The sequence below is a fragment of the Mercenaria mercenaria genome, chromosome 18 (genome assembly GCF_021730395.1).
Source record: "Mercenaria mercenaria strain notata chromosome 18, MADL_Memer_1, whole genome shotgun sequence".
Classification (NCBI taxonomy): domain Eukaryota; kingdom Metazoa; phylum Mollusca; class Bivalvia; order Venerida; family Veneridae; genus Mercenaria; species Mercenaria mercenaria.
The window spans coordinates 7,068,362-7,092,844 of NC_069378.1; the positions used below are offsets into that span (position 1 = coordinate 7,068,362).

At 34.3% G+C, this 24,483-nt stretch overlaps 1 protein-coding gene across 1 annotated transcript in view; it reads left to right on the top strand.

The window, feature by feature from the left end:
- Positions 1-426: 426 nt before the first annotated feature.
- LOC123539355 (muscle M-line assembly protein unc-89-like) overlaps positions 427-24,483 on the top strand; it is an 84,318-nt gene continuing 60,261 nt past the window's right edge. The window contains exons 1-2 of the mRNA XM_053530263.1: positions 427-714; positions 14,995-18,642. Coding sequence (XP_053386238.1) covers positions 435-714; positions 14,995-18,642 — 3,928 coding nt within the window. The 5' untranslated portion in view covers positions 427-434. The remainder of the gene's footprint in view (positions 715-14,994; positions 18,643-24,483) is intronic.

The window sequence follows — 24,483 nt, forward strand, 5'->3', positions numbered from 1 at the left end:
GAACTAGTCTATCAGACAAGTTAACATGTTTTGAAAGCTTTGAGTTCGAAAATCTATGTGATGTACCGCTGAATTAAAAAATATAACTGATAAGCGCGTCGATACAATTACAGCGATTTTAAAATCCTAATGGAGGAATCCAATTAAATCTTCGATTTGTAAAGTTGTTTTTGTTTAAGAAATAATATATCTCATTTAGTGTTTTACTAATGAATGTATAAATATAAGGAATGTAAATACAATTTCAGTGAATATCCATTGAACCATTTATAATGTTTTGTTAATGTTGACTTTAATTGTTTCGTAACTATTTTCATTTCACGAAAAACAATGGCGAAATGTTGCTAGTCGGTCTGCATATCTGAAATTATAGATTTAAAATATCAATAAAAATATACTTGACGCTTCAATTTTTCAGGCTATATTAAGAAGAAATGGCTCCGGTTCAAGAAATGGAAGACAACACCAGTTGTCCCGCGGGCGGGTCAAAACGATTCGAATGTCAAGTTATTGGTCTTCCCCGTCCGTCCGTACGCTGGTACAAAGATGGTGTTAATATCACTACAAATACAAGATATAAATTTGAATATACACCTGATGGCTGCGTGGTATTGGTTTTAGAGAATGTAACAGCTAAAGACCAAGGAGTGTACTCATGTAGAGCTCAGAATTCGGAAGGTAGCGCGGAAACTGTGGCGCAACTCTATATCAAAGGTAAATATTATATTGACGTAATAACCTGTGTGTTTCTTTTCCCATTTCCTTAGTTTGATTATAAAACTTTACCTGTGCCCAATTGAAATCTACGAAAAAAATAATTGCAGGTTTTATTTTGGGATTGGCGGAGATTTGTATTATACAGGATAGTTTGTCATTATATATTGTTTTATTCAATTTTGAAATTTTTGGTGTGCTTGAAAATGAAACTGAAATGCAATTGCTTTAACTCTTTACACGTAACAAAAATGAACATTGAAGCGATATAAAATGAGAAAGATTTTTGACGACAATTTTTGTTGTAATAATCGTTTTATTCAGGAAAAAGATAGAGGGTATTAAATGTCACCCCCCCCCCCCCTCCCCCACTCCCCCACCCCACTAAATCGCTAGACATACAGTCAAAATTCTTTGTAAAGACCACACTTGGAAGATAAAATATGGTTTCTCTATACAGCTAAGTTTACACTGTTAATAGATAACATGTAAGACAAAATAGCGGCCTTTATAAGCAGGGTCCGTAGTTGTGGCCTTTATTCGGAGGTGGTCTTTAAAACAGGTTTGAGTGTTTTGTTAAAATGGGATGCTAAATGTTTCATTATGCACTGTGCATGTCTCCATTTCTTTTTATAATATTTCTGCTTAATTATTAAAGCAAAATGACGCCAAGTTCGTGCTTCAATCATTCTGCGGTAATATGCTTTGCAGTGGAATCAAAAACTTCATCCTTAAGTTTTTCATTACACAAAACAAACAAGGACTTGGAACACAACTCAAACAGACGTTTTTCAACATATCTACAAATCTATTTTCGCATTTCCCGAAATCCACACTAATTATCGAAGAGGTCTAATATTAGATAATAATCTAGCCAAGGCGTTATCTGACTTTGGTATGTTACCAAAAAATAACTTCATAAGCGTTCTGGGAGTTCGTGTAAATTTGGCGTTTTCTGCGATAATTGATTTAGTTCTTTACATTCACACCATATATGTTTTGTAAAATATCTGTTAAAATCCCTTCATTAAAACAAATTACTATAAAACTGAATACTCTCTATATAGTCAGTTACAAATCAAAACAGATAATAGAAAATTGTAGTAAAATGTATTTTTGTTTGATAACTAAATACTTAAAGGTCATGTGTAAATAATACTATATGAGACCCATATGCACATACCCACCTTCCCCGTTTATATCCATTTTCCTTGATAGATATAATTTAAAAGCATTGCTAGCCTTTTTAGCCAGTTTACACGGTGTAAAGTCTGAAGAGGCATTTTACCACTTTTCGTTCCAATGCGGCGGCTCCCCACTATATTGCTTTATGTGTTTGGTTTGTCAGTCCCTAACCGTTTGTTTTATGTTCCCTTGGAGATCCTTAAGACAGTTGTTTTCTTACAAAGTGACCATTCCATTTAGAGCTGTGTCCTTGTTTAGAAAATGTGTCTTAAACAATTCTTTCTTTTTTTGATTTCTTAAGCTATCATGAACTGATACCGCGTCTAAAATAATCAAAACCCGTCGTTCTAGTGTTTTCTATAAACGGTTTTTGTGATAACCAGTTTTACAATTTATTAAAGATCTATTATTACTACATAACAATCCATGATGGTGCTACTAAGATACCATACTATTAAGCAATAATTATTACTTTATGTCGTATTTTTTCAACCTGAGGGCAAATGTTTCCGATTTACTTTTTCGCAAGCTTACCTCTTTTTCATCAACTGCTCTAAGAGGCTATGTGAATGGTGGTATAAATTAATCGAACTAGATTTTTATACAACGCATCTCCAGGAACTGAACTGTTTTATTTAATAGAATACCTACATCTGTAATTAATTAACCTGAAATAATACCCTCATGGCAAACTCATATAAACACAGTGATAAAAAGTTTGATAAATATCATAAAAAAATCTTTGATAAGCTTATAATATTTTGATTAGTGATACCTGTTGAATATTCTCATTATTAAGTTATATCATATCAATTAGGTATGACCTAAAATTCCCTGTAACTCTTGATTTGTTAATTAAGCATTTGAAGCTGTTTCATAAGTGAAATACTGGTACATGTGTTATTTGTTCCATTTGTTTCAAGAAAAAAAATATTTCCAAAAAAAATCTGGTGCCTCCTTATTTATTGATTAAACTTCATATAAGTCCTAACTGAAATACTAATACATTTGTTATCTATTCCATTTGTTTCTGGAAAATATACCTTTTTTAATTTTGATGGAAATTTCTAAATACGATAGCATTAATATCCCGTATTTTATACGTTTATATGAAAACAGGATTACGTGAAGAGAAACACCGTTTTGCTAATTATCATAATACATGTAGAAAAGCAGCTGCACATTGTATTGATACAAACATCGTCTGGTTGCAATCAAAATATTGCACACAGTAATATAAAGGCAATTTACGTCATATATTTTTTCAATTCCGTTATTTTATTCTTTCCTGTATATAAAATCTATCAGAAGATCCTGTTGAAGCATGGAGCACAACCAGCAGACTCGGTTTGAATGAATTTATTCATCAGAATTAATGAAATGTGCAACACAAAAATTACGCCCAACTCCTAATCCCGACCCACACACCGAAAACCACTAGCAATGTCTTAAGCGACACTTTAATATTAAAATACTGAATGGACTCCGTGATTACAAAGGGCTAGAAGAGAGTCCAAGTGCGTGGAGATTTTACGGCCGGAGTAATCTTGTAAACGTATAAGATGCAGCATAAACTTAATCTAATAATAATTATTTAGTCCCCTACTGGTTGAAAACCAGTTTTGGGGACTATAGGAATGCACTTTTCCGTCATTCCGTCATTCTGTCATTCCGTCATTCCGTCCGTCCGCAATTTCGTGTCCGGTCCATAACTCTTTTATCTATGAAGGGATTTTATTATTACTTGGCACAAATGTTCCCCATGATGAGACGACGTGTCATGTGCAAAACCCGGACCCCTAGCTTAAAGGTCAAGGTCGCAATTGGAGGTCAAAGGTCAACAGGGCTTTCTTCCTGTCCGGTCCATAACTCTCCCATCCATGAAGGGATTTTAATATCACTTGGCACAATTGTACCTCATAATAAGACGATGTGTCATGCACAACTTTCAGACCCCTAGCTCAAAGGTCAAGGTCACACTTTGTAGTCAGATGTTAACATGGCATGAACAGGGTCTGTTTCGTGTCCGGTCCATAACTCTTTCATCCATGAAGGGATTTTATTATTACTTGACACAAATATTCCCCATGATGTGACGACGTGTCATGCGCAAAACCCGCACCCCTAACTCAAAGGTCAAGGTCACAATTGGAGGTCAAATGTCAACAGGGCTTTTTTCCTGTCCGGTCCATAACTCTCTCATCCATGAAGGGATTTTAATATCAATTGGCAAAATTGTACGTCATAATAAGACGATGTGTCATGCACAACTTTCAGACCCCTAGCTCAAAGGCCATCAAGGTCACACTTAGTAGTCAGATGTTAACATGGCATGAACAGGGTCTGTTTCGTGTCCGGTCCATAACTCTGTCATTCATTACGGGATTTCAATATTACTTGGCACAGATGTTCTCCATGATGAGACAACGTGTCATGCGCAAATCCCGGAGCCCTTGCTCAAAGGTCAAGGTCATACTTAGAGGTCAAAGTTTTAATTCAAGAATGACTTTGTCTGGAGCATTTCTTCTTTATGCATGGAGGGATTTTAATATAACTTGGCACAAATGTTCACCACCATGAGACAAATTGTCTTGCACCATAATCAGGTCGCTAGGTCTAAGGTCAAGGTCATACTTAGATGTCAAAGGTCAAATTCAAGAATGACTTTGTCCAGAGAATTTCTTCTTCATGCATGGAGAGATTTTGATTTAACTTGGCACAAATGTTGACCACCATGAGGCACACTTTTTTAGAATTACGTCCCTTTGTTGTTACTATAAATAGATTACATTGTAACTTTTTAATTACTGGCCGTAGGGAAAAATCGAGACCGTTTTCTGTGGTACAACATGCATGTTACATCCAATATTTAGGTGTATTTTGATCTATCTCTACCTGGTAAAGATTTTCTTGTGGACTTACATTTTATAGATTTTTTTTTTAGGATTAATTTCACTTTGTTGTTACTATAAATAACTTTTATGATAACTTTTTGTATAATAGGCCAAAAACATTCCAAATGAAAACAACTGTACGTTTTTATATATGCAAATTTTAATCCAAGACTTTAGTGCTTTGTTATATTATATTGTATATATAGTACAATATTGTTTATACATCATTGACAGATACAGTTCATTATGTTATACTGCAGTAGAGAAAATTAGGTGCCTTCCAGTAGGGGACTTTGTATTGCATGGCAATACTTCATTCACTTGTTATTACTCAGAACTCTCAATCTTACAATTGATCCAAGTCTTATTCTAACTGCATTTCGAAGGGTTGGAAGTTTTGTAATATAAACATTTTTGCAATATCTTATGTTTTAAGAATTGGTATCGAACTTTGTATATTTCTGATATGAGAATTAATTTAATTAAAGATCGGTTCAATATTCGAACATGTTTTGCCATGGACCACATTACTCACTCAAGGGGCAATATTTCAAATGAATGAAACAAATGTGAAGAGTATATCGATGGGATATTTATATATTGATTTTATTGACATTAAAAAACTTTCGTTTTCGAATGGCCACATGTAATGTCTTTGGCATTCATTATTTTAATTATGCTTACATTCCTCCCACATCCCTTTCATTTCCGGACGACTTTTATATGACAAGGTAGATGATCTCGGTTCTCATTATTTTTATGGTAAGGTAAACAACATCAGTGATTTTTATGATAATTTAAACATATTTGGGTTCGTCTTCATTTTTTTATGATTAGGTTCACAAAATCAGTGATGTCCTTATTATTTTATGATAACGTACACAAAATCCTCCATCATTTTGTATAAGGTAGAAGAAATCACCTACTAGTTTAAGATGGCATTAGCGGTGTCCCCATTATATGTGATTCAATATCTAATTGTTTAATCAATGTGCATACGATTTATCAATAAACTTATGTTCTGTTCTGTTCTGTTCATTATTTTTATGGTAAGCCTATCAAAAATATTACAACACAATAAGTCCAAGTGCATTAGTCTGCACAACACTCATGAACTTGAAGACGTTTTCACTAATTCTACAGAGCTATTTTGACATTTCTCGAAATCCCCAGAGAATATAAAGCACGTTTTATATCTATAAAGCTTTTTCCACACCTCCAGAAATTCACGCTAATTATTAAAGAGGTTCCAATTATTAGAAAATGTTATCTGACTTTTGTAGGTTATAAGATATAAGTTCATAAGCGTTCTGGTAATTGATGTGTCAGAAGCAGCAACATACATGTAATATATTTATTATTACAAAACACAAAAAAAAAATCATTAGTATGCAAATTACGTATGTTACTTTTTAATTTTGGTCATGTAGTTTTTGGTTTTGTACAAATTAATGGTAATCAAATATATATTATAATCATGTGTCGTAAAACTATTACATACATATTTAGACCAAATTTCCTAAATCTTAAAACAAGGTCGACCAAATTTGGTTTGCACTATATTTCAAGGAGTCGAAATATCTGCAAAATATTTTAGTATGCTGTGAACCGGAAACACTTTCGCCAGGCGCAAATGGTGTGTTACTTGTCATAAGGTCATAAGGAACATTTAATATATGTGGTCTTGGAAAAGAGATAAGTGGGGGAGGGGGACACCATTTACTTTAAAGTATTGTTTCGGCTAGCTACAGTTCTCATACATATATTTGGCAAAATGGCGAAAAATTAGCGTTTTACCCCTATTACATTTTTTTCCTTTTAATTTCAAGACGACTTTGACAGAATTCGTAGGCGATATGAAACAGTTTCCAAGCTTTCTTAGTACAACCCTGTCTAATTATTGTAACATATTGGATCTTAGTGCATAATTCTGCACAACGGCATTAACATGTGGTAATTTCCGTTGCAAAGGAACCATAAACGCATATCCTAAGTACTGTTCTTAACAGTTTTATACATAAAACAGACATGACATGGAATATAAAAGAGCCATTTGCTACATTACAAAATCCACGATAATTGTTGAAGAGGTTCAATATAAAACACAAACCTAGACAAGACATTATCTGACTTTGATAGGAAATCAGAGAACATTTCATAAAAGTTTTGGCATGTTAATGTCTTGTTACACTTGATGTTTTATAAAGTTATATTGATTCAGTGGAGGAAATAACGCAATTTCTACGTTGTCTGGTATATTTTTAAATCACCCCATCTACAGCGATGATGGGACGGAATGATATGAAAAACGGCGATTCGTTTAAACATAAAGTCAAACCTGCCCTGCAGTTGTTTTGCATGGCTTCATTCTGTGCTTCCAAAAGAGGGTCTCCTTACAGATTTTCAGATTTAGCAGCAGCCTTTGAAAGGTGAACGTTGGCCGTGATATTTCTCTGTGTTGTTTTATTTTCTGGTCCTGTGGGATCATAGATTCCATTCAAGGTTCTTATGTAATAGAATTCAAAAAAGAAACGTGGCTGGTGGCGTTAATGGTGTTGCACATATAATAGTTTATTATGAAAAAAAACTGATTCAAATAGAGTCTGTTATTATTTTGCCTGGCTACGACGTGTTTCTAAAGAATAGTCTCAGATTTTATCGATATGGTTCAGTTTAGTCGAGTACTCAAAAGGGCGCTTTACTCAACATAGCCTAATTTAATCTTTTAATGCACCTACCCAATTGTCTTATTTTCATATTAGAAGTAAAATGTTCGTATTTATTTGCACAGAGCATTAACAAAAGCAATGTGAGACTGAAAATGTTACAAGGTCTTGTAGTTCTCTGAAGTTGTCTAAAGTAAATTGTTGTTTATCTTGACAAAATCCATCGTTACAGAGTAGCTTCTGAAAGATTTTATTATGCCTTTTTACGGCTACTAAACCAGGACCAATTTTCCTTTGTAGGATATTTTCCAAAATGTAGCAGGCTAGTAGGTTTCATTATTTCACGTAAAATAGTACAAAAATTAAATAATCTCCATAGCTTCGCTGTGTTGCTTATAGAATATTTCTCGATTAAAAAAAACATTAGGAGCAATACATAACGTTACGCTACATATAATGGAACTAAATTGGAACTCTTTATAAGCGTCCTGCGGCAGCATTTCTGTTTACGGACGTAAATTTCTCCAGTATTGTTTACATTTGATTTACATTGGCTGGAAAAGTTTGAAATGCATAATTAGAGTATCGTATGTACACTAGTCGCAAATGTTTAGAGGGCTCGCTGAAGCTTGCATTTTTTTCTCACACACATTTTCTATAGCAAACTGCTAGTTGTTGCATATGTGATTCTGATCAGTTACACCATATTCTACATGATACATAATTCCTAGATGATATTTCGTGGTGGTGCTGCTAAGATATCATACTTTTCAGTATTAAAAATATCTGTCTATCTTAAAAATACTTGTTTTACTGCGTAAGGTCTGAAAAAGAACCACAAATAGTAGTTTTTAATTTCTAATAAGTTTTATAGCTTTCTTCATTCTGGGATGTGTTGCGGGTCAATATTTTTAACAAAAAGTATTATATGGCACCGCTTTTTGTTGATCAGTCAAGTACTCGTTTTTCGGGTCATTGCAGATACTTGTATATGAACACATTTGAAATTAAAATGGTCTTTTAGTACGGAAATATCATAAAACAAAATAAATAAGGGTAAAAACTAAACTTATATCAAAGAAAATATTGATGTTTATCAAGCTTGAGTCCACAACTTAACTATGGGGTTATTATTTCAGGTTAATTGAATACATATGTCGGTATTCCAGTAAATAAAACAGCTGTAAATTCCTAATGGTGCTGTGTATAAAGAATCTAGTTTGATTAATACCACCAATGCTGCAGGCTCTTAGCAGATAATAAAACTAAGCGAAGTTAATCTGAGTTAGGCTTGCATGGTTACTGGAAACAGAAAAAATAGAAATGGTTACCTCAAATATTTTATTTTTCAAAGGAAGTGTATGTATACCAGTTTTTTCGTTTTTCTTTCTTTTTTGTTAATTACTCTACATTGTAACTTACCTATTAATAGATTTGGTCCAGAACATTGTATGAACTATTCTAATATGACCAAGCATATAAATTTTTGGTTGCGGTTTATCCCGCTATCAAAGTTAAGTGTATTTCTGACAATCATGTCATCTTTATTTGATTCCAAATCACATCCAAAGGATGTTCATGTGCTACACAAAGTAGTCCCATTCATGAACAATGAGGATAAATTATCAATGACCAAGCAGTTCCTATTCATCCCCTATCCATTCACACTGACCATTTAGATTATATAAGATCTGTCAATGACAAGGTATTCCAGCCCATGGTCACATCACTGACTTCCAGCTGTCAATTAAGATAAGTTCATGTAAGGTCAGGTAGAGTTACTCAACCCGGGGCTAGAGGGCGTGGACGGTAGCATGCATTTCCACTACCGTCCATGAACAGGCTCAATCAAACCGAGCCTGCAACATTTTCGTTTTTGTCGTGTTGAGCGACCTGTGAAGTTTCCACTGTTTGCTATTTTATCTTAGATATGAGGTACATTAGTATTTGTTTCTTATACATGTATATTTATAGATTGGCATTTAAAATGAAAATAAATCTAGCAAAACCCGCAACCACCAGACATCTCAAGGCTTTGATTGTTAAAGCACTCGCGTGCGGTAAATGACGTCACGCTGAGCTACTTTCTGCTGTTGAATTTAACACGACGGTAACTAAATAGCGTGTCTACGACGCCTAGCCCTGTTTAAGAAAATGATGGAAAGAAGATGATGATGTTGTTTCATCTAACATATCTATTTAACAAATAATCACAGTTAAATATGTAGTAGAAAATGCAAATGTTGCTGTTTATCGCTTCCATTTGTCTTTTAGTCTTTTGAGTTTTTAATATCCATTTTTGGGTCCTCAACTGTGTAATACAGGATACTGTGTAAACAGATCGTAGTAAAAAAAAAATCTAAATGGAAATTCCTGTAGGGGCGGAGGTCGAACTGCGCGGAGATCGATATGGGAAATGGAAACTAGTTAACACCAACTTTGATCGACTTGTTCCTAAATTTATAATTCAGTTCAAAAAACAGGAAAAATAAGAAATGTTTTTAAAAACCAAACTACAGACAAGAAATTTTACTTTATCTTTAAATATTGGTCTGCATGTATATCTTTTAACTTCTAATAGAAAAAAGTGCTCGCATTTGAATATAATACTAGTATGGATTCAGCAGAGCAATGATATCCATTTCAATTTAAGGAGGAATTTCAGTGGGTCATTCATGTTTTAGTTTTTTTGATAATTTTTTAAAAAGTTGTGTTAAATACCATACAAACACTATACTATTCTCCAATCACGGCAGCCCGAACAGAAAACATTTTATTACTTATTTATTAATATGAAAGGTAGTCGATAGAATAAAGCCGTTATACAGTGTGTATAGTTTGCCTGATATTAAATAATACTGCATTTATTACAGTTACACTTTATAAACAATTATTGAATCCTATGATGCAATTTTCCTTCTAGGCAAAAATCAAATACTATCTTATCTGTTGTATTATCATTCTTTTTTAAATCGACAGCAAAGATCAGCAACTCTTTTTAACTGTTTTACGAATGGAGTGTCTTGGTCTGTTCTAAGCCATGTTAAAAATGTTTTCATGTTTATACTAAAAAGTATGCCTCTCTCGTCGAATGGGGATTCGATCTGTGGTGAATATCACCGGCAACAGCAGTGTTTATGGTGTATTTACCTGTAACAAAAAGCCTCCTTGCTATGAACACAGAAGTACGAGTATTCTAAATCAAATCCCCGTAAGGCTTCTTGGTCATACAGACTGTCATACATTTTAGTATAAACATGAAAAGACATTCCGCCAATATTTTTGAACTTGGCTGTACAAAGGCCCAGAGCTCTGCTGGCAGCCTGAGACACAAGTTTGATAGTTACACTATTATAATGAATTTTGTTCAATGTAAAACTCTAATTGCTAAGTAAACATATCTATCTTGAATGCTTAAAATGTGTCCACCAAACGTTAAATATATATTAAGTTCTAGTTCTAATTTTGATATGAGCTTTGGCATCGAACTTTATATAAAACATTGCATTTATTTATACAACATATTGGGCATACCGTCTCAACTTTTGTTTTTGCAAGAACAGATGGCACTGTTGCGTCAAAGTTTCGCTAAATAGGAATACAGACTTGTTCCAGAAAGATACTGGCATGTTATTTTTCATGAGCAACATTTATAATGTTTAATGATGATATAAAGCTTGAAAAGGGATTACGGACACATCTTACTTAAAGGTATTGTTTTTGGTTTGGTTTTTAACTCTATATACTTCTTATAGAGTGTGTGACTATCATTAGAATGTGTTCATTGTTGTTGTTATTATTATTATTCTTTGGAATCATGGAGTTTATTCGATGTTCGTGTACAAGAGAGTTTCGCTTAAACCATTGCCCGTGGGCGTGAGAGGTGTTGCACTATTCGTTACCTCTAATGAACACAAAAAGATAGAACCGAGTCTGTTGTATTTTTGTTATCTTGTTTTCAACGACAGCGAAGGTCTTCAAATGTCCTTAGATATTTTAGCAAAATACTGCAACAGATGAAAACTTACAGTAAATAATAAAGACTAAAGTGCAGATTTCAATTATTCACTCTTGAAAATAGTTGACTACTTTGAATAGCTAGGTGTATGTTTATGTCTGCTGGGGCATTCAACAAAACTAACACAATTTCATGTGGATATGCTTTTGAAGGCAATTTTCCAGATGTATAAATAGCTGTATAAATTCACAGTCATCTCTCCACAACATTGTCTTGAGCTCTTTGACAGGTTGATACTGCCAATAATTAACTACTCGTCTGACGTTTGGGGTTTTATCAGGGATATATATGTTGAAAGAATATCTTTAAGCTTTCATAAAAGATTATTATGTGTTGAAGTTTGTACACGGACCAATGTCGTATTTGGAGAGCTGGTTAAATCCTAGTTGTAAAGACTTTGTTTTATGATTTACAGCTGAGTATACAGGTTTTCATAACATTGTATATGTTATTGTGGTAAACAATAATATTAACTAAAAAGATAGCTTTTCAAAATGCTACAATATAAATAAATCTATTTTATTAATCTATTCATATATTCGATAGTTTGACAGTTGCTTCTGTCACTTATTCGGTATTATGGCGTATTTTTCTTGTTTTACTTTATTTTCAGAAAACCGTAGACAAAAGCAACAATGTCCCTAATTATTTGTATAATAATTCTGCCTAATTGGTACAAAATAATGGATATTAGTGCATAATTCTGCACAGCGGTAGTAATTCTGTTCTTGTAACTAGAACCATAACACATTTCCTAAGTACTTCACTTAACACAACATAAAACATAACATTAGAACTGAAACAAACCTTAGGCAACTATATCTAAAGAGCATTTTTTTCGCATTTCCCGAAATCCACACTAATTATTGAAAAGGTTCAATATTAGATAATAAGCTAGGCAAGATGTGATCTGACTTTGGTAAGAAATTAGAGGTAATTTCATGTTGATGTGTACTGTGCTAAATGCAAGGTCGTCTGTATACAAAAAGCCGAGACAAAATTATCTCTTAGCAGGATATGGGTTATCGGCTTAAAGGGAAAGCCTCTAAAATTTGTAAGATATTTTTATGACAAGTCGCAACGAAATGTCTCTTGCAAAACAATACATGTATGAAGTTGAAGGTATAATCAAAAGCAAGCGTCAACGTTTTTTACCTATCTCTGAACCATATTCTTGAAAAACATTATTTTTACATAAGTCTGTATATTTAATGTTTTGAAAGATTTAACAATTTGATCTTACCCTTCGGTTTAAAACCTTCTGTTAATATCAGGCACATATTTATTCACAAGATACTAGTACACAGTTCGTAGCCATGTGTCCATTTTGTTTTATCCTTTTTCTGATCTGTACAGAATATATTGATAAAAAATATTGTGGGTCTTGAAGACATTAATTTGCCATAACAAATTCAGAATATATTAAGATTCTTGCTCTAGTGGAAAAACATGTTTTAAAGATATTTGCCGTTTACACTCTATATTCTTTTATGTTTTCTTGAAGATTTGTAAGTAAAATATATTATTGGGTTTAGAAACTTTCTTATAAATAACACACCAAAATGTATGAAAATCGAATCATATAGGCTAATTGTAAAAGTTTATTTATGTGATACATTATGCCATTCTTGAAACATCACAATAATGCAATTATTTTTTACATCTATAAAATGATCACGAAAGACTGTCATTGATAAGAATTAGAAAACAGAAGTATACATGTATATATTAACTTTTCACTACATATGGCGGCTGTAAAAGTCTCCACGTACTTGGACTCAAGTTGTTATATTTTCTGGTCATTGTGATCATGGATTCATTCAGTTAATTTAGATAGAATTCTGCTTACTAGTAAGATGATGCTAGGGAGCGTGAGGAGTGATGTACATCTCATTACCTCTTCTCATGAACAGGTTCCATCAAACCAAGTCTGCACGTTTTTCTCGGTCGCGTTATATGCTTCCAACGGATCTGCTTATATTTCATTTTACTAGTATAGCAGACAATATTTTATCTGAGGACATCCTCCGCTTTTCATGGAATTACACGCTAGTGTATCATTGAAGGTTCCATGTGCACCGCCGTATGAACACATCTGCAGATGTCTCTAAATTGTTTTTGTACTTTTAGCATGTGTTAATGTTGAGTTCTTCTCAACCCGGGGCTAGAGGGCGTGGACGGTAGCATGCATTTCCACTACCGTCCATGAACAGGCACAATCAAACCGAGCCTGCAACATTTTCGTTTTTGTCGTGTTGAGCGACCTGTGGAGTTTCCACTTTTTTCTATTATATATAGCACAGTAATGACGTCCTTTGTTTCTTTCATTAAAAAAGTACATATTATACCGTTCCGCGTACCAAACTACATTTGAATAAACAAATGATATACCCAGAGGACCATTTTTTTTCAAAACAAAGTAATTTTCATGGTTAAGATGCCACTTGTTTCCAATAAATTAATTAAGTCTATTCCAAGAACGATGGAACATCTATATGCTCTTTTGTATATTTGTATCTCCCAAAGGGTGTTGCTCTACAATGGTTGCACTGTACCTGTATTTTATCATAATAACTGTTTCCCTTCATCATATTACCTCCTGTATAAAGTGTAACAGCTGCGTCATAACATTATCCAACACAAATAACCTTTTATATGAATGTATTACAACGTAACAGAGATTTATACTGCTATTTAGGTTCATAATTGTATGACTGTCTCATGAATGTAATTTAGGTGGCTGAGATTTCAGTCCTATTCATGTACAATATTAAGACTCAATTAACATAGTTTCCTTTTCGTTTTCGAAGAAATTGAGTTTAAAGTCTTAGGCAGTACCTGTTATTATGTGTTTTGTTACAATCGTACATTCTTATTTTGTAACTGTGCATATTGTCTGTTTGTCTATCACATGTAAATTGACGTGTATTATTTTGCTATTTGCTTCACATGTATTTTGCTATATACATCTTCAGAAAATGGAGGCAATAAAGATATATATATTAAGTTTTAAAATATGTTTGGCAATTTGCACGGTAAATTTGTCAGACAAATTTGCAAAAACCTTAAGAATCAGCATTTGTTTTGTCTTGTAAGAACAGATGGACGTGTTATTCAAAGGTTTGTGATATACGATCCAGAAGGCATTTCGTAAAACATACAATTCTATTTAAAGACCTGAATGATCAGGCATTAAATCTCTGTAACAATATTTCCTGTAATTAAAGGAACTGGCACATGTCAACTTGATGACGTTAGTACGATAGAGCATTACAGGAACTGACACATGCCGAGTTAATGACATTAGTTTGCTGCTAGCAACTGTATACATTTAAGCAAAAAATGTTACAACGATTATTATTTTACTTGATAAATATTACAGAGAAATAGCGGTTTGATATTTTCTACGTTAATACTAGTAACTTCATTATGGCAAATTTTAATAATTTTACTAAATGTAGAAAACCAGTCAGAATGAATGGCCACAGGAAAGGTTATATTTACATTTATTTTACAGGTAAAATATCTGAAGCTGACGGAGACACCCCATCTATCCATACTATGTCTTCATTTAAAAAGGTCGAAAATGATGATGAAATGACACAGAGTCAAAGGCGCCCTCTTGTGATTGGAATGTCCATTGACTCAGACAATGTGCCACCATCAGGAGACGAAACAGCTTTAGACAAAACTGACGGCACTGGAGACAATGAAAATGTCCATGAAAGCGAAGAGAAGGGAACGATAGAGACCAAACAGCAAAAATATGGAAAGAAATTTGATACTGGTGATGAAGTGGAAAATGAATGCTCAGAATCAGATGAAGAAACACAAAAGGATGGAGAACTTGCAAATGTGGTAGTGGATCTACTTGAACTAACAAAATTCGGAAATTCTGGACGGCGGCTCACGACAGATAGTGGTATTACATCACGAGGGAGTTCTTTCTCAAGTGAGCCTGACATAAATATCACAGAGGAATCTATACAAGAAATGAAGGAGTATCTTCATGGGAAAGCTGATGCTCTGTATCAACCGTTTGAACACGACAAAGTAAAAGACATCAATGAGTCTGACATTAAAACTGTTATGGCTCGAAGTGAAAAGCTCGCCACGAATGAAAAAGCAGAACATTTAAAAAGTCAAATTGTGAGTATGGCAAATCTTAGACAGGAGAAATATAATACAGATCGTGTAAATGAACTAGACGCAAGTGTTTTAGCTGGCATGTATCTGTTCGATACAGGTCCTTCTAAGTTAGATGAGCACAGGCATGGAATTCCTTCACTTGAGCTCCTTGTCCGGAAAGAAGCGTTAGAAGCCATACCAGATGATGAAAGGGGTAATGGTAAATTTGAAAAGTTTGTCTTAGATTCCAATATATCTAATACGGAAAAAGAAATGTCTCATACACTTGTGGAATACCAAACAGCTGAAATAATACACGAGTCTGAAACTGGTGAAAACAATAAAGTTGAAATCCTGAATGCAATTAACATCGAAAAAAATAGTGAAGCTGTTCGAATACATGAAGCAGAAAAACATATGAAAATAAAAACTGTCAGATACGTTGAGGACGATGAGGAAGGAAAGGACGAAATAATTGGAGGACAGGAAACTCTTAATAACTTAGCTGAAGATAAGAGTAGTGATAAGATGACCATGAAACACGATATAGACCTTCTAAATAAGGAAGATGAAAGCAGGATTAACAAAATTAAACGTGGTATGAAAACTGATGATGAAATAAAAGATGAAACTACTAGAACCCTTATTCATACCGATGCCGATATTGAAACAGGTAGTTCAAAAGAAGCAGTGGACAAATCCATTGGCTTATCGTCTTCTTCGGATGTAAACACTAGCGGTATGAATGACTTATCTCAAGATTTGAATGTTGAAATTGAAACACCAGAAGTTAAGACTAAAGAAGACAGTCAAAATATAGTTCCGTGTGAAATTGGCGAATATGTAGATATAATTCCAATAAGCACCATTGATAGATCAGTTGACCTTGAACAATCAAGTAGAGTAAATGCATTTGAAGATCAAGAAAAATTTAGAGAAAAAAATAATGCTGACACAAATGAAAACAAAGAAGATGGTTTGCTTTCAGTCAGCAACATAGTTGAGGATGAGGAACCCGATACAACTACTGCATTTAAAGACAACGACATTGCAACCGATGAACAGAGTCAAGTCAGCTTGTCTGAATCAAATAACGTGAAAGACCTCGACGACATTAAATCAGAAACACATCCGTCACAAGAGTCTCCAGACTTAAAAGTTGAAAGTGAAGATGTACTGGAACACCAAAATGAAACTACTGAAAACGACGAAAACTTTGCAGAAGACGACTCAATAGAAAACAATGAAGATAAAAATCAGTTGAACTGTAAGGTAATGAAAACTGATATCTCCGGATTACTCGACCATGAACAGATCGATGACAGTGAAGGAAGAATTAAGGCTGGAAAATATTTATTTGTGAATGAAGACTCAAGTGATATAAATAATAAGCATAGCCGTGAACACGAATACCATGTGAGACATGAACCAAAGACTATGGAGGAAAGCGAAGGACTTAATCCAGAAGATCCAACTTTAACACATGTTGACAGCAAAACCAGCGAAAACAATAATAACGATTTTAGCTTCGAAGCTGGTGTAGCGGAAAAAAATCTTGAGAATGACACTGAAATACGAGCTGACAGCTCTACTGTTTATTCCGAAAGGAAAAGCGAAAATGTAAATGATCCTTCAGTCGAAGCGGATTCATGTGTGTATACGAAAATTGAGGAATCCAAGACAGCAGATAATAAAAGCAAACGCCGCTCTTCCGGTGAAGAAAATGCAAGTGACCGTATTATCAATGACAGTTCTGAAACAGAACTTGTATTTTCATCAACAGATATAAAGAAAAAGGATATCACAAATGGTACAAGTCTTGACGATATTAATGTTGTGGAAGAAATTGCGACAAATGAGGCAGAGTTAAAATCTATTGAAGAAACATCTGAAATGAAATCCGGTTCAGTGCAAGAAATTGCTCAAAATGGTATAAATAAAATAAAGAACGAACGCACAGAAACGCATGTAAAAGAATATAGTGGAAATTTGGATGATTCTACTGTGACAATAGATAACAAGTTTAGGCCACACAATGCAGAAATAAGCCAGCTTCAAAAGGTTTATGAACATATTGAGGTACCCAGAAAATCAAAGGAGGTCATACTGTATTCAGCCGATGAGAATTCAGATAGCGGCAGAAAATTCTCGGAGCCGTTGAAAGATATTGATTTGGTACATTTAGATGAAACAAAACCGGAGGTACCAAATATCATCAATATTCAAAATAACTTTAAGCAAAATGAAATAAAAATAAAAGATGCCAGTTTAACAGAAGAAATCGAAAACAAGAGTTTGTCTTTGAAAGACTTGTCGGAAGATCAATACGTTATTAGAGCAAAAGAAACAGAAGCTACAAATAGTCTTGTAGTTGCATCAGCTGATGAGATCAACATGGCGTCATCGGAAAATGAATCATTTCTTATTGAAAATAGTCAAATGGTTCAACACGATGGAACTGGACTAATAGGAAACAAAAATATTACTGGGGAAATAAATGATATTTCTGATAGTAAAATGAAAGAAGGTGTTAAAGAATTAATTGACAAAGAAAGTGTTAAAGAATTACAAACGAACAAAGTCGTAGAAAAGGAGGATGAAGTATCTGAACAAGAAATATCACCACAAACAGCAAAGACGGAATCTGCAGTTATAGATCTTGACAAATTAGATAATGTTACTTTTAAAGAAAGCGAACAAGAAGTGTCTGAACAACAAGTAATTCCAGAGTATTTGAAGAAAGGAAGTGAAGTCCCTGGCATTGAAAAACTTTGTACTGTTGAAAAAGCTATGGATGAGTCGATAAAGACAATGCAAAGCAATGCATATTCAAATGAAGTGAATGAAGAATACATAATTCCGGAGAGCGCAAATAAAGATAAGGCTACACCTGATATACTTGAGGATAAACAATTGGTGGAAGAGATACGTGCACCAAAGGAAGGCAATTCTGAGCCTACAGTAGAAGTTTTATCAGATGACACAAATGTACAGGTGACAGAGGGCATTCCAGTAAAACTCCGTTGGAAAATCAGAGGTGAGAATTTAATTTAATAATAATGTAATAACTTCTAATGACGTGACTGATTCAGAGTATATGTATGCAATTTTAAGCGGGTCCACAGACAAGTGAATTCTGTTTGTCGTTGCCCTGGTGTATCAGCTTGTTCTCCCCAACATTTAAAAAAAATTGACATTGGTCTCGCGTTTTCGTCCGTGCCTTGGTCATTGCAACGTAAAGTTAATGGCGGATAGTCAGTTGTCAGGGGATCCCGAATGATCTATTACCGGGATTTTAAGAAGAAGAAAGTCACACCTGAGAAACGCATTTACTTAAAGTAAACGGTACAAAACCCAGACATGTGTCGAGAGGACTACAGTCTACTCGGGTATTCCAAATCAGATTAAAATGCAAGTCACCTTAAACCAGCCGATGACAACAAATGCTTTACAAAAAAAAGAAAGAAAAAAGAAAACAGTTGTGAAAAAATTATCTATTTGTAGATATGTAACAAACATAGGTTATCACATTTATTCATGAATAACTTGTGCCGCGAAGATTTCAGTTTCTTCTCCAACGCTCTTAAATATTCACCAATGCTATCCCATTCGTTTTAAAATGTCTAATAATAATAATAATAATAATTTCTTTATTTTACGAAGGTAAACTCATTATGCAATCACATAAGCAGATACAAATGAAATCACATATTTACAATGAGGCCTTCAACAAGGTACAAAGTATTTAAAAAAAATGCATATTAAAACAATACAATATAAAAACAACAAAAGGTAAAAACACATTTGATCTGAGCACCTGTAGCATTATGATTATGCTGTCTTGAACTCGTGTGGTTAGTTAGTCTAGTCCAGATAGTAGGGCGTTTAAGACAGCGGTCGCTGTCATTCATTGGTGGGATGGCAGCTATGAAATATGATGAGTAAGGCTATATATAGTTAGCCTGGACCTTTTAATACTACTAAGTGTTACATTGAATAATGGTTTGACAATGTTTCTTTATTGAAATTATAACAATACAGTAAATGTTAAAGCAGTCTCGTCATTTATTGTCTTACTTTGTTTAATTTAAACAAACCATTTGATGCTATTTGAACGATCACAATGTATATCTAAGGCGATATTTCACCAGTCAGATAATGTTTTTATTGGCAATTTAAATGTTGGCTGAGAAAACAGCCCCTGACAGATAGATTTTTCTTCAACCATTGGCGTAGGAGCGATCTCAATGCTCTGTGTGTGTGTGTGTGTGTGTGGTGGTGGTAGTGGGGGGAGGGGGAGGGGGAGATGGGGGGGGGGGGGAACTGGTCAGCTATACCTATCCATATTCCCTTACAAGTTTTTGACAACAAAAAAAGCCCACTCTCCCCCTTATTGACAGTACACTCCATTGATCACACGAAATCCTTATCAGAACTCAAATTGGCTTTTTTCCCTTTATCTACAGTTTTGGGGGTTAAAAGTTGGGGAGGAGGGGGGCAAAGCATATGCTGGCCCCCAGCAGTCAAAATTGGAGAGCCGGTCCCCTCACCCAAGCCCCCTGCGCCTTCACCTATGTCATTGGGAATCTGCACTCATGCGCCTGATTGTATGTCATTTTACAGTTACGTCCCTTAGATTAATATCCCCCATTTACCATGCAACGCTGGAACATAAGAAAACACTGTTTCTGGGACATAGCTTTTTCTTAGAACTCTTTTGATATTGCTACAACAGTAATTTAAGTAATGTCTGATAAATTAGTTCTAGCTGCCATAACGTAACTGACATGCATATTGTCGCCACTTTGTCCGTCCGTCTGTTCGTCCGAGCTCACATTTGCATACTTAGGTGGTAGTCTAAATAATGAGACCTCGGGCAGACCGATTTTACATTTTGATATTTTACGTTGTCTACCTAGAGGTCTCAACCAGAAACAATCAAAACTGTGGTGGAAACTGTGGTCAATTGAAATTACGATTTATCAGTAGTCACGATTTTTCTTTAGCCCTAACTGCTTACCTGTTGTTTTAAATCATAAATAGTAAATAAAAAACATAAGAACAGGACGTATTTATCAAGAATTTCTGTTGTAAAAAATTTAAACCTCTAACGTTTCAATCGTCTTCATGTAATGGCGGTCGGAGGCGTGACCAATGAAAACGCTTCGTGTAGTAATGTTTACCGGTGATCGGCCATTTTCCAGTATGTAGTGCACTCGTGTTAAACCTTGGCAATTTTTTAACTGCCATAGTTTGAATTTTTCTCAAGAAATCTCGGTAATATATACATCATTGAAAAGGAAAAATTACAGGCTTTCTATGTATGTATTTCTTTTTTTTATCCGTTGCATTATTATAACATAATTCCCGCCCAACGGATTCAATTGGGTGTTACTTACGCAAAGAAGAGGACAGTGCTACCACATTCTTTACCTTTTCTGGTTTGTACTCGGAGGCGGATATCGACAAGTCAAAATAATATAACGATATTCAACTCTCGAGTACAATTATTTGGACTAACTTCTAGAGGTGGCTATACAGTAGGAACTATAGGTAACTGTACTTTTTCTTTGATGTCATTCATTCCGTAAGGCTTTTATGTGGCTATTTTTCTCTTACGTGGCTAAAAGAACAATAGAGGGAACAAAAGAGTAGCCACGTAAGTATCCATATGTAGGAATGTCCGTCACAGTTCGAATCTAGATCTAGTCGAACTAAGGCCAAAAAAAAATATGTATGTTTCCTGTGACATGCCAGAAAAAAATAGGATATAGGATAGGTTGGTCGATTTTTTTTTTTTTTTTTTTTTTTTTTTTTTTTTTTTTTTTTTTTTTTAACGATGGATCAGGATACGCATCTTCACAGTAGAGTAACTTCGGGTATATTCGACACCTTAAGCATAAAAACGGTGAAGCAATTTTCGTTGCAGAATGACCGGTGCGAACATTTCAGGAAAACGAAAGTAGACCTTTTCTGCGTCTTCAGTATAAAACGCTGCCCAGTGTTTGCATCTACATCGTCAATATGATGGATTTTATTCTGATTGTTGTCGTCGTGTAAGTTCGACATCTTTCGGGCAAATTCGGCACCCTGATGAATTTTAAAAATTTACAAGTTGAACATTAATCATTTTTGTAGAACTACATTAAAAACACGTAGAACTACATTAAAAACAGCTAATTTCGCAACAGACATAACACATGGTTTTATGCTGACGAGTAGGCTCTAATTTTTCAGATTTCATAACTCGAGCTATAAAAAGTTAAACAAACAATAATCTTTATTGTTCAGTAGATTATACAAACGCTGGCTAATTGTTTCGGGAAACAATATAAGATATAGCCTCATTATTGAATAATGATGTTTATTTATTCATTCGCTGCTGCCTTCTTTTTTGACATGGTACCATTTTCTACCATCTGAACGGCGGAAGCAAGTTTTGACTGAGAGTAGCTGCAACATTTCGCATGAATTTGTCTCGACATCTTAATCTGATAGAAGGGTTTTTGTTACCGAAATATGTGGAGTACTCGGCTATAATTGTTTTAAATAACGATCGATGATATATTCTTATTGTATGCTGTTCAATATATACCACTTTGCATGAATTTTTATTGTCTATTGATAATTAATTGTCATATATTCATATTGGTCCCAGGTGTAATTATGTGCACGCTAATTAAATGAACAGGTGCTTTTTAATGACGTAATTAGCGACGTCAGCTCAGGTTACATACTCTAAGAATCTGTGTGGACAAAATTAGAAAAGCTTGGATTTGTAAAAAACCGCTTAAACCACTTGTATACCGTAAATATCCTTTAAAGGAGATATAAGTGAATAATTTTGAATAGTATGACGAATTTGCACGACAATGTTATATCTTGTCTTGCATATTCGTCACCCCCCTAGCCAAGGTCATGCTTGGAAACATGGGATACTATTTGTTTCTAAACATCAACATCAAATATAGTTCTGTTTATATTTCAGTTAAATAAAGTCAAAATGCAGTTGTAAGAATAGTTTTACATACCTTAGCTTGGCTGACCATTCTTACAGAAAACTGTAACTGCGGTTTTCGTTCAAAATAAATTTGACTGTCGAAGTTACCTGATGAGCGTATCGGAAAAGGAAAGAGCACCTGTGTGATCAAAATGTTCTCATGATGTCATACATAAATATGACGTCATATAAATTACCTAAGAAGAATTATTCTAGGACATTATGGGTTTTTCCACACGGATATTAATTCAAGGTGTCGAATATACACGACTGTCGAATTTATCGGAAGTTACTCTAGTAGAATTTCCTTATCTTTGCTTTTGCCTATTGTCTTATCAATACATATATGTCTGTACTAGAAATTGGTAGATGCTATACACTTTAAATACACAGCTTTTTAAGAACCTTTTGGCTTTTAGTCAGATTATTAAATACATACGGTCAGAATATATCGACAGATGCACCTTTGGTTTTCCGTTGGTTCAAGCCTAGCTTAGAATCATGATTTTTTATGTCAAGTTTAAGGCAGGGGTGTAAATATACTAAGATATTTACTTATTTTCATTTTCTCAAGACTTATTTCCCAAAAAATTTAATTATTTTGAAAAGTGTCCCAAAAATATGGACACAATAATCATCATCCACACACTCGTTGTGAAAGCGAAAAAAACCCAAACAGTTATCGGGAAATTATTCTGTTTATAAGCTAAGTAATTGGCCTTGTTTTCATCATTAATTAACACCCTCTAAAGAGCTAAAAGAAGTGTGTCGGTATCATGGCATCTGAAGTGGAGATCAAAGCGGTATAGTTGCCCGAGATTGTCATGGCATTACGTCATGTTTTCGCGCTATGTGAAACATCACTGTTTGATCGCACCGCCTCGCTTCTTTAATTGTTGAGAAAAAATCAATAAAAAAGTTTCTTCTTTAATTTTTTAACAGCAAATGTGCAATATCAAGAATGAACTGACAGGTAATTGTGTCAAACGATTATACTGGATATCCTACCTCAGTGACCTATTTGCCCTCAAGGAATTTACATTATTGTTAGAGAAGAATATCTTACAAAGTGTCGTGTCAAAAAATACATGTACAAAGATTCATTTAAAACTTAATTAAAAACCGCAACAACATCATACTGCTTTATTCTAAAGCCACATTTATAATTACATTCACGAGGTCACGTAACCTATTCTGCCGCGCTAACAGAAATCTGTTTGCCAAAAATCGTTTTACTCCATGTATTAAATTGCTGCCGCTTCTTCATTATTTAAGATTTTTTAATTCTGTTTTTCATACTTTCTGGTCAAAAGTCTGAATTTTATGACCATATTATGTATCATTTATTTACTTTTAGAAAGAAATAAGTAATTAAGATAGCGCTGTTTGAAATTTTACAAGTGATTATATGAAAATTCGACCGTTTTTATAGAATTTTGCCTACATTTCTGACGCTATCTTATTAAAATTATTATAGAATTCAAACTGTATTACTTCTCAAGCGGTGTTGAAAATTTGAAGCGATTATATCAAAAAATGAATGCACTACGTGCGTTTTTTGTGTACGTGTTGATAAACAAAAGTAACGGCGATGTAAATTAGATGTTACGATAGCTTTACGCTTCGCGGGTAAATTCCAGTCAATCCAGGTATTTTTTCGTGATATAATTTCTGAATTTGGTAAAGTTACGACGTAAAAACCACTCGCCCGATCGGTCGAGTATACAGCAAAGTCCATTCGTCCTATCCAGACTTTAACTCGCCAATGTACGATAAATGTGAATATAGAACTGTCAGATCCTTCCCAAGAAACTGCCTATCGGCGGGTGGCCTTGTTCAAAGAGCTCGGTGAATGTCCATCGATCCGGGAATGCGCCC